The sequence below is a fragment of the Theropithecus gelada genome, chromosome 4, assembly GCF_003255815.1.
Source record: "Theropithecus gelada isolate Dixy chromosome 4, Tgel_1.0, whole genome shotgun sequence".
In the NCBI taxonomy this organism is placed as follows: domain Eukaryota; kingdom Metazoa; phylum Chordata; class Mammalia; order Primates; family Cercopithecidae; genus Theropithecus; species Theropithecus gelada.
Genome location: NC_037671.1, coordinates 135,052,949 through 135,064,944, shown reverse-complemented (window position 1 = coordinate 135,064,944; position 11,996 = coordinate 135,052,949). Strand labels below are relative to the sequence as shown.

The window sequence follows — 11,996 nt, the reverse complement described above, 5'->3', positions numbered from 1 at the left end:
AAGTGCTGGGATTACAGGCTTGAGCCACCGCGCCCGGCCCAAATGTACCTTTTAAACCAAGTTCTGCGGTAGATTCTCAGGCATGAAAATTTGAGAACCATGTTTGTGAGGGGCGTCATGCGGAAGGCCATATATTCTTGCAGCCAGTAGACTGAACCCGGACCTTGCATCCCCACCCTGGGCTCTCTCTCAGTGACAACTTTTCCCAGGTGTCGGGGCTTCCCTCCAGCGTGACGACCCCACGGATACGGTGCCAAGAGCCAGGCTGGCGGCTGGGCGGGCGGGAGAGCGGCGGGGTTGGGGGCGCGGGCACCATACGACCGCGGGCTCCGGGACCACAGCGCGCCGGGGAGGAGGCCGAGGCGGCGGGAAAAAGCCGAAGATACTTGAGGGGATGGAGGGACCAAGCGACGGAGGGAGGAACAGAGTACAGCCTCGCGCTCGTACCGAGCACTGGGACGCGCGGGGAGCGCAGGAGGCCGGGCGGGGAGGTTCGGGGCGGGGCGTGCTACCCGCAGCCCCCGGAGCTCGGCTAACTCTGCGCCCAGTGCACGGCAGCACCATGGGGTCCCGCCACTTCGAGTGGATTTATGACCACGTGGGGCACTTCGGCAGGTAGGGGGCGGGGTGGGGAGGGGGCGCCACGCGGGAGGCGGCGCCAAGGGGTCTGTTTCTTTCGGTTGCCACAGGGTTCTCGCGCGGCGCTCGCGATCCGAAAACATCTCCACTCCCTCCTTCCCCCGCGCAGTCCGGACACAGGCGTCCAGACGCCGGCCCCGAGCTGGGCTTGTGCCCTAGGACTCTGGCAGCGGGGCCTGGCATGGTGATCAGAGGCGCCGGGCTCGCTCGGGGTGCGCCTGTTGCCAGGCAGGTGGGACCTGGGTGCTCTCCGCGGCAGCCGATGCTGGAGGCCCCCAGGGGCCAGATCGCACGCTTAGGGGGTGCCTGTGCCTGGCCGCCCGTTTCTCTAATCCCTTTTCTCACTTCCCGAGACGGCTGCTGCCCCCTTCTGCCCCGCGCCGCCGTAGGGCCTCCCTCTGTGCCTGGCAGGTATTCCCCAGGGACAACCGTTAGTCAGAGTTGGTTGCCGTTTATTAAAACCTAATATGTGCCAGGTACACTGTACCGAGAGCTTACACACAGTTCTTCATTTGATGTTCACCGGGACCCTGCAAAGGAGGTGTTCAAATCCCTATTTTAGTGATTGGGAAACAAGCTGGCGGGGTCAAGGACTCATAGCCAACGCATGGTGGAACCACATTTTACCTCCGTACACTCTCTTTTCATTTGTCAAATGGATTTAAAAATTTTTAAATTATTCATTCGTGCGTTCATTTATGGACAGAGCTCCTTTATCTGACTCAAGAGTGCTTTGAGAAGAGAGGTAGCCGGGTGAGGGGCCATGCAGCGTGACGGCCGGAGATTTGGAGCTGCGTCTGAATCCTGGCCTGCTACTTACCTCTGATATGATTCTGGAGATACTTTGTGTCTCAGTTTCCTATCCAGAAAATGGGAATTAGGCTTAGCGAAGAGATGATGTGGTGCTGTACTTCAAGGTGGAAGGTTGTATGCGTTTTGGTTTTGATTCCCAGTGTCTGCAAAAAAGAGCTGTTAGGACAGAGGAAAGGGGCAAGAAGCCCCAGCTGTTCCCTGCTTCCTTCTGCTTGCCTCATTGAACGCTGTCTTGTGCCTGGCTTGGTCATAAGCCGTTGGTACGTGTTACTTCCTTTAATTTTCACTACAGCCTGATAAGGTTGGTAGTATCACCCTCTTTTCACAGATGAGAAAAACAAGGTTTCTGCCTAAGCATAAATCTAATACTAGCAGGGCAGAATTGGATGCCATTGGATGCCCATCACCTCCACAGCCCACACTCTCAACCATGATGCACTCCTGAGCACGGTTGGGTGACGGCCCCGCTGGGCCAAGCTCTTTATGTATGATCTCATTTCATCCCTTTGGAAGCAGAATAGCACAGAGGTTAAAAGATCAGTTTTAAGGCTGGATGTCTGAGTTCCTATTCTGGCACTACCACACATTAACTATATGGTCATGAGCATATTATTGACCACTTTCTTATCCGTAAAATGAGGCTAATAATAGCAGTACAAATGTTTTCAAATAGGAGTAGTGAAAATGTGTATATGAGGACTCCGCATGCAGTTTCTCATCCTCACAGTAACTCAATGAGGTAGGTGGTACTAACACCTTAGGTCCCCAGTGTTTTTTAGGGATTAGCTGAGATAATTACATTAGCTCGTGTTTGACTAAGGTACCCTATCAAACAGATTCCTCAACTGGAAGTTTATAACTCTCCAGTTGAACTGCCCACAGCAGGATCTGTGCCACAAGGCCATTCAGGGGCCCTGACAGGTGGGGCAGCTCTGCCATCCATGGCATGGGGCTCCCTGTCTGTGCCTGGAACAGCTGCTCATCCATAGTGACAGCTCACTATGGTGAAGAGGGGCCAAATGGGTTTGAGGAGACAGCTCTTAGCTGGCCACCATAATGTATGCAAAAGTCTTATTATTCAGTAAGTTCTCAGTAAGTCATGGCTATTATTGTTACCTGAGTTCCCATATTGGTGGTCAGGGTTGACTTGTGAAAGCAGCTTACAGGAGGGAAAAGGGTAACAAACCAATGCTTATACAGTAGAAGGTGGAAACAGTGTGACTGTAACACAGTACTCCATTTTTCTCAGATATTTGTTCTAATTGGTCTCTATTTTTATAAACAGAAAAGAAAGTTATTGTGATGGTTATTTAGTCCTCTTTTTAAGGGAACCTAGTGAAAGTGTTAAGTAGAGCAGTGGTCTCCAACCTTTTTAGCACCAGGGACCCGTTTTGTGGAAGACATTTTTTCCACAGACCTGTGGTGGGGTCAGGGGGATGGTTTCAGGATGAAACTGCTTCACCTCAGATCATCAGGCATTAGATTCTCACAAGGAGCTCTCAGCCTAGATCCCTTGCATGTGCAGTTCACAATGGGGTTCACGCTCCTGTGAGAATCTGATGCCGCGGCTGATCTGACAGGAGGTCGAACTTAGGAGATAATGCTCCGTGGTCACTGCTCACCTCCTGCTGTGTGGCCCAATTTCTGCATGGACCAGTACTGGTCTATGGCCCGGGGCTTGGGGACCCCTAAAGTAGACAACCCTGATTACCTCTCATTTCTCATTGATCATTTCTTGAATAAGGAAGCACTATTCTAGTCACCTTGAAAAGGGGGAAAACAGGCCGGGCGCGGTGGCTCATGCCTGTAATCCCAGCACTTTGGGAGGCCGAGGTGGGCGGATCACGAGGTCAGGAGATTGAGACCATCCTGGCTAACACGGTGAAACCCCGTCTCTACTAAAAATACAAAATATTAGCCGGGTGTGGTGGCGGGCGCCTGTAGTCTCAGCTACTTGGGAGGCTGAGGCAGGAGAATGGCGTGAACCCAGGAGGCAGAGCTTGCAGTGAGCCGAGATCGCGCCACTGCACTCCAGCCTGGGCAAGAGAGCGAGACTCTGTCTCAAAAAAAAGAAAAAAAAAAAAAAGGGGGGAAACCAGGATACCTGAGAAGAACTAAAATACCATTCCAGGATTTCTCCTGAAACCATACTGTAGTTCCATAAACTTCACAGCTGAAGCTCCATATGGAAAGAAATTGAGGAGACTGAGATTTAGGCACCTGTGTTGGGAGGACCTGAACCGGGATCCCTGAGTTAGCTGTCCTGGGATAAGAGAAGTGATGGTTTAAAAGTTTAGAGTTGGAATATGGAACCTGTGGCAGACCTTCATGGATGGACAGAGGTAGAGTTTTGTCTTTTGTTTTTTGTTTTTTTTTTCAATATGTAGTTTTTCTGGCTCTTTTTGGACTTCAGCATATGAACATCATAACATCTACCATTTATATACAGCTATGGTGTGCCATACAGTGCTTTCCAGGTGTTAACTCATTTCATTCCCACAAAGCCCATTGTTCAAATGAGGAAACTGAGGCACAGAAAGGATAAGGATCTTGCTCATGGTCCCTGGTGGTAAGTAACAGGGCCAAGATCAAACCTTGGCAGTCTGGCTCCAGAATCCATGCTCTTAACCACGATGGGCTCCACCAGTTATGCTTTTATGCGGAATGATATAATCTAGGACTGAAAGCAATTTTCTTCATCGGTCACCCAGATTGCATGGGCCCATTGCCTGGGGCTTCTGGCCACCCTTGCTCTCCCTCGCCTCTGGGTTTTCTGCCGATTGTGTTTGTGTGATTCTTTTTCCACTCATATGTCGTATCTATAAGCCTGTTGTCCTGGTGGACCCCTAGGTTGGGTACATGCATGACACCTCTGAGGGCCAAGAGAGTGATGTGTTAGAATGCTAGACGCCTAAGGACATGGGGTTTGCTTTTTCAAGAAGTTATTCTTGCAACAGGGAAAGGGAAATTTGAATTGAAGGAGTGCTTAGGACCTTTCTAGCACATGGAAAGTGTGTTTATGTGAACTAGCATGGCTTGATTGGGGGCCAGTTAGTGGTTGTTTTTGGGGTATAAGATATGAGAGTGAGAGAGGCAGGAGGTAAGCTTACAGTCATCTCCATGAGTGTTTTTGTATGTCATACTGCAGAGTTTGGGTATCAGAAGATTACTTTGCAGTGCAGAGGGTGGATTGGAGGGGCAGCAAGTGGGGCAAGGGGGCCAGTGAAGACCTAGATAAGAGCCCAGGTGAGAGAGAAAGAGGGTCTGGACAGTGGGAGTGTGGGCAGGGAGAACCAGAGGGTTTTAGCAGGCGGAGTTGATGGGACCTCTTGGCCCTAAGGCATGAAGGAGAAGTGAAAGGGACCACATGCCCCTCCTAGCCCACCCCATGCCCCATGCCCCATGCCCAGGATTTCTAGTTTGTGTGGGTGATGGTACGCTAAACTCAGAAAGTTACCTTCCAGGTGGGGCAGGCCTAGATACTGAGCTCAGTTTGAGATTGGTTTACCTTGCGTTCCTTGTGGGAATTCCAGGCAGAGACATCCAGTGGGAAGTTGGGTAGATAATCTGTTGCTCAGGGAAAATGCCCCCTTGTCAATATGGATCAGCTGGCCATCCAGGGCTGCAGTCCAGCTGGCCAGTGCCTTGTGGACAGATTAGGCATGCCTTGGCACCTGTTCCAGCTGTGCCTCAGCAGGGGCGTTGCTGAATACTTTTCCCTCTCCCTGGGCCCTGTAGATAGAAAACTTTTAAATTGATATATTGCATATGTGCAGAAAAGTGTGCACCATAATCTACAACCTGATGAGCTGTCATACAGTGAACACACCCACGTTACCCCCGCCGAAATTATCTCCTCTTATGCCTTCTCCCGAGCTGTACTCCATCCCTGTCCCCCAAGCTCACTACTCTCCTTACATCAACCATACTAAATGTTACATAACTGGGGTAAAAAGCACGTGCCCTTTGGCTTCTTTTGTTCCACACTGTGTTTGTGAGATCCACCCATATTGTGTGTCACAGTAGTTAGTCGATTTTCATAGCTACCTAGTATTTAATGGCAAGACTATTTCACGGTTCATTCATTTACTGTCAACAGACATTTAGACTGTCTCCAGGTTGGGTTTGTTATGAGTTGCCTTTCTCGCATTTGTCTTTCAGGGTACGGTTATGTGTCGCTTAACGACAGAGATACTTCTGAGAAGTTCATCATTAGGTGATTTTGTTGCTCTGCAAACATCACAGACTATATTTACACAAACCTGGATGGTACAGCCTGCTACACACTTAGGCTCTATGGTATAGCCCACTGCTCCTAAACTACAAACCTGTACAGCATGTTATTGTACTGAATACTGTAGGCAATTGTAACACGACGGGAAGTATTTGTGTACCTAAACATGGAAAGGGCATAGTAAAAATATGGTATTAAAATTATAATCTTGTGGGACTACTGTGGCATATGTGGTTCATCATTGGCTGAAACGTCGTTTTGTGGTGTGGGGCTCTAATTGTGTGTGCATTTCGCTGGGTATATACCTAGGAGATGATGTCACAGGTGGTGCATGTGGTCAGCTGCCAGATAGTTTTGCAAAGTGCTTATAAGAAATGTCACCCTCATAGGCTATTTATTGGTTTTTCAGTTGCTCCACAACAATTGTCCAGTATTTTGAATGTCAAACCTTGTATCAGTACATAGTTTAACCAGAAAAGTAGATATCCTGGGGCAATGTTTTCATCTGTATCAGCATCTCCTAGGAAGCTTCTTAAGCTTGTAGAGGCCTTGACTCCACCTTAGACCTCCTGAATCACGATTGCTGAGAGGGGGGCAGAAAAGACAAATCCTCGCTTCAGAGGCCTGCCAGGGTGGGTGCTGTGTTGGGGTGTGTGTGTGTGTGTATGTGTGTGTGCAGAAGAGAACAAGAGACAAAGAGAGGAGAGGGGAAGAGAGAGAGAATAGTTCTGGTGATGACTGTGGGGGTCAGCTAGCTGAGGAAGAAAAAACTGAGGCCAGAAAGGTAGCAACAAACTGAAGAAGCTGGTAGGATCTGAAGACTGGACGTCTGAATGGTGCTGGAAATGGGGTCAGTGGGAAGGACGGGGGGAGTAAGAGGGTGGGAGGTCATAGTCAGAACGTGAGCTTTTCAGTGGTGGAGCTGCTCCAGGTGGTGAGACTAGTTAGGGAACAAACTCAAATGCCTCAGGTAAACTTTAGGCAAATTATACATGCTGCTGTTTGCAGGGGCTGTGTTGTCATTTGCTGAGTTGAAATTTCAGGGATGGGAGTCAAAGAATATAAATATGTGCGTCATACATACATGATTTATGTTCTATTTCCAGTCATATTCATATGGGATTGTTATTATAGGATGCTCCTTAGGCCCTCAACAAAATTTAGTTTCAAGAGGACCTGATTTTCATGCCTCTTATTGCCATGGTGTCTAGTGGGTAGATGGTGGTCCATGACAAGCCACACTGTAATGATCTGGATGGGGTGATTCTCAGACTAGGAATGCTCCTTTAGTTAAAAACTACATGCTACCCTTTCCCTCTGGGATCTCCTAGGAGTATCTATACTTTTGTCATACTTTCACCATAATTTCTTTGACCAGTCTCCTGCCAATGGACGTTTCAGTTTTCTATGTTTTGCAGTTATAGACAGTGCTGAAAATGAAATTTATAAATTCACTTTGGGATAGTTGATATCTTTGTGATGTTGACTACTGGTTACTTTTAGGGAAGTCAAGTTTTATTATTATCAAAAGCAGACAGTAACACCCATTAGTGTAATGTCTTTTAGCAAAGCAGAGACACCTAGGTGCTTGATTTTACAAAAAATTAGTGCATATGAACTGTTTTCTTAGGCAAGATTAGTTTTCCATTTTATTTACGTCAGCGATTCACTAAGCAAAGATTTTTTTTGTCTGTACAGTTCAGCTAGCTCACAAACTCTGATGTATGTTGAGATGATTAAATGAGATAATGAGTGTGAACATGCTTTAAAGTATGATCCAATGTAAGGTGTTAGTATTTATTTATTTATCTTCAAGACAGGGTCTCTCTCTGTTGCCCAGACTAGAGTGCAGTGGCGCGATCTTGACTCACTGCAACCTATGCTTCCAGGTTCCAGTGATTCTCCTGCCTCAGCCTCCTGAGTAGCTGGGACTGCAGTCGTCCACCACCATGCCTGGCTAATGTTTGTATTTATAGTAGAGATGGGGTTTCACCATATTGGCCAGGCTGGTCTTGAAATCCTGACCTCAAGTGATCCACCCTCCTCAGCCTTCCAAAGTGCTGAGATTATAAGCATGAGCCACTGCGCCCGGCCTGAGATTAGCATTATAGAATAAGCACAGTGACCAAGACAATGCTGAATAAGCTGCTATGTACAGCACAGGCAGGTGTGAACAGAGTAGAGTGGAGAGGAGAGAATTGACTTCTGCTGTGTAAGATGAGGCCCATCTACAATCTGTGCAATAGAAGCAGACTGGACTGCACTGTAAGGTCAAGGAGTCTCTTAAGGGAGCCATTTTTATTGACTGGAAGATGCTTCCTGAGAAAATGCCAGGGAAGGAAGAAACACCTCCTGAATGGACAAGCCTGCTTCCCAAGGGCAGGAGACCCATCAGCCATGCCAGGTGCTCACCCCCATGAGGCCACAGGCAATATAGCAACCCCAAGGCTCTGTGGTGACATGGCAACCAGTGCAGGGGCTGGGGACGAGGGATTCCAGCCTGGAGGTGTGAGGGTCAGCACCACTCATCTTCAAGCCAAGATGTTAGTCTGTGGGGTCTTTTGAGCAAGAGCAACACAAGCCTGTCTTCTCAGCCTACTCTTCCTGCCCAACCCCTCTGTCTACGATGGACTGAGGCTGATTTCTTTTTTTCTTTCTTTCTTTTTTATTTTTATTTTTATTTTTTTGAGACAGAGCCTTGCTCGCTCACCCAGGCTGGAGTGCAATGATGCGATTTTGGCTCACTGAAACCTCTGCCTCCCAGATTCAAGCAATTCTCTTGTCTCAACCTCCTGAGTAGCTGGGACTACAGGCACGTGCCACTATGCCTGGCTAGTTTTTGGTGTTTTTAGTGGAGACAGGGTTTCAGCATGTTGGCCAGGCTTGTCTCGAACTCCTGTCCTCAGGTGATCCACCTGCCTTGGCCTCCCAAAGTGCTGGGATTACAGGCATGAACCACCATGCCCGGCCTGATTTCTGATCATTTTACTGCTGGCAGGGACGTGTTAATATTTCCTGGAAAAAACAGAGCTAGCTCCCATTAGCCCATCAAGCACTGGGGCTCCAAGCTCTTCTCTTGGCTGCTCATCCCAAAGAGACCCTAAGAATAGGAATTAGTGTGTTCTCTCTCATCCTGGAGCTAGAAGAACACTACTTACTTCCCACCTGCATTTTGCTTTGTATTTTTCTTTTGTGGACTAGCTAGCTACCAGGGCCAGTGCCACAGATAGAGTTCAGTTTTGAAACTGTGGCCAACATGACCAGCCTGTGGTGTCCTGATAGCCACAAGACTTGAAATTAATTCCATTCAACCTATTATTTATCTACATGAGGTTCTATGATAAGTGAGGAGTGGTGGCTACATGCCAGCCTGGGTTATCTGTGAGGACTTGGAGAGGTCACTAGGTTGCGATAGTCTCCAAAGCAGGGTGTGTTCACCAGTGGGGGGTAGAGATGATCCCTTGGAGTGCCACCAAAAAAACACCCATTTTATATATGAATGTGTGTATAAAAGTCAATACGTACAAATGGAAGTTTATATTTCCATATACATAATATGTTAATTTAGCAGTATATGAATATGTGTGTGTACATATGTTCACTTTATATGTCGACATGCACATCTGTGCGCACACACACTTTTAAAAATTTAACTGATGGGACACCCAGGCTAAATTTTTGGATACACTGGCCTATTGAACATCTCTCTTTACCAGGGTACTGAGCATGAGTCGATTTCAGCGCTGTTCATTTTCAGCCCAAGGTATTCTCTAGCATGCTATAGCCACTGCACTACACACTGTGCTGGGTGCTATGGGAGATACGAAAGTGACTGAACCACAGTTTCTGCTCTGATGAGACTTTAGCTCAACCTTTTGTAGGACTTCTGTTGTTGGTTTGGTAGAGAAATAGAAAACATTCACCTGGTGTTCTTTAAAAAAATCAACATAAATAACAGAACGGTACTTCAGCTGCATATTGTGTTCATAGAAGAGAAGGAACAATGGGGACTAGAAAATGCATAAATGAGTGAGAATGGGAAAGGGGGAAGCAAGTAAAAAGACAGGACTGAGAGAAGCTGTCAGTGAAGGATAAAGAGACTGAAAATCGGTATTTAGGTTGGAGGGAAAAAAAAAACGTGGAGAGAGAGGAGTATGAGAGGAACAGGCTAGACCAGTAGGTCTCAAAACGTGAGAGTTCTTGTAGGTCTTTGAAGTCTGCAAGGGCAAAACTTTTTCCTAGCAATACTAAGATATTAGCTGTCTTTTAAAAAACTCTCATTCTCTCATGAAAGTACAGCAGAGTTTTCCAGAGACTAGGTGATGTGTAATAACACATCAGATTGAATGCAGACACAGACATGAGAAACCAGCTGTCTTCTATTAATGCAAGTATTAACTGTGGAACAGTGCCACTCTTCTTACTAATTTTGTTTCATTTTGTTTGGAACACTATAACTATATGTTATTTAATGTTAATATCTAGTGAATTTATTAAATTTAATGAATTACTAAGCATTTAAAAATTTCTCCATTTCCAGCCCTTTTTCTTTTGCCTTAGGAATTGCATTTATTTTTATTTTTGTTATTTTATTTCATTTTAGATTCAAGGGTACATGTGTGGGTTTGTTAAATGGGTATATTGTGTAATGGTGTGGTCTGGGCTTCTAGTGAACCCATCATCCAAATAGTGAACATTGTACCCAATAGGTAATTTTTCAACCCTCATCCCTGTTCCCTCTCTTTCTTCTTTTGGAGTCCCCAGTATCTATTATTTCCGTCTTTATGTCTATGTGTACCTATGGTTTAGCTCCCACTTATAAGTGAGAACATGTGATATTTAGTTTTCTGTTTCTGAGTTATTTCACGTAGGATAGTCGTTTCCAGCTCCATCCATGTTACTGCAAAGGATGTGATTTCATTCTTTTTTATGGCTGCATAGTGTTCCATGGTGTGTATATATGCCACATTTTCTTTATCCAGTTAACCATTGATGGACGCTTAGGTTGATTCTTTGACTTTGTAATTGTGAATAATGCTGTGATAAACAGACAAGGGCAGGGATCTTTTTGATATAATGATTTCTTTTCCTTTGGGTAAATAACCAGTAATGGGATTGCTGTATCAAATGGTAGTTCTATTTTTGGTTGTTTGAGAAATCTTGATAATGTTTTCCATAGGGGTTGTACTAATTTATATTCCTGCTAAGAGTGTATAAGTGTTCCCTTTTCTCCACAGCCTCACCAATATCTGTTATTTTTGACATTTTAATAACTATTCTGAATGGTATGAGATGATATCTCATTGTGGCTTTAATTTGCATTTCTTTCATGATTAGTGATACTGAGCATTTTTTTCCTGTTTGTTGGCTGCTTGTATGTCTTCTTTTGGAAAGTGTCTGTTTATGTCCTTTGCCCACTTTTTAATAGAGTTATTATTATTTTTTGTATTAATTTGTTTGAGTTCCTTGTGGATTCTGGATATTAGCTCTTTGTTGGATGCATAGTTTGGTTTGCAAATATTTTTCCCATTCTGTAGTTATATACTCTATCGATTGTTTCTTTTGCTATGCAGAAGCTTTTTAGTTGAATTAATTCCCATTTGTCTATTTTTGGTTTTGTTGCATTTGCCTTTGAGGACTTGGTCATAAATTCTTTGCCTCAGCTAAAGTCCCGAAAAGTTTTTCCTAAGTTTTCTTCTAGTGCTTTTAGAGTGTCAGGTCTTACATTTAGGCCTTTAATTCAACCTTAGTTAATTTTTGTACACGGTGAGAGATAGGTATCCAGTTTCATTCTTCTGCATGTAGCTAGCCAGTTTTCCCAGCACCATTTATTGAATAGGGAGTCCTTTTCCCATTGCTTATTTTTGTTGATTGTGTTGATGGTCAGTTGCTTGTAGGCGTGTGGCTCTATTTATGGATTCTCTATTTTGTTCCATCCGCCTGTGTGTCTATTTGTGAACCAGTTCCATGCTGGTTTGGTTACTATAGCCTTGTAGTATAGTTTGAAGTCAGATAATGTGATGCCTCTGGCCTGGCTTTCTTTGCCTAGGATTGCTGTGGCTATTTGGGCTCTTTTGTGGTTCCATGTGAATTTTAGAATAGTTTTTTCTAATTCTGTTAAAAACAATGCTGATTCTATAGGAATTGCATTGAATTTGTAGATTGCCTTGGGCAGTATGGTCATTTAAATGATATTGATTCTTTTTTTTTTTTTTTGAGACAGAGTCTTGCTCTGTCACCCAGGCTGGAGTGCAGTGGTGCGATCTCCGCTCACTGCAACCTCCGCCTCCCAGGTTCGAGCAATTCTCCT

The 11,996-nt window shown here is 45.5% G+C and overlaps 1 protein-coding gene across 2 annotated transcripts in view; it reads left to right on the top strand.

Annotated features, from left to right (window-relative positions):
- The first annotated feature begins 501 nt into the window (after positions 1 to 501).
- Positions 502 to 11,996, top strand: part of SLC22A16 (solute carrier family 22 member 16) — a 52,392-nt gene continuing 40,897 nt past the window's right edge. Inside the window, exons 1-2 of one of the 2 annotated variants that reach the window (XM_025383179.1) lie at positions 917 to 1,180; positions 2,126 to 2,191. In XM_025383179.1, the coding sequence (XP_025238964.1) occupies positions 1,107 to 1,180; positions 2,126 to 2,191 (140 nt within the window). In that variant the 5' untranslated portion in view covers positions 917 to 1,106. Of the gene's footprint in view, positions 616 to 916; positions 1,181 to 2,125; positions 2,192 to 11,996 lie in introns of those variants that run through there. The other variant, XM_025383178.1, reaches the window with a different exon arrangement.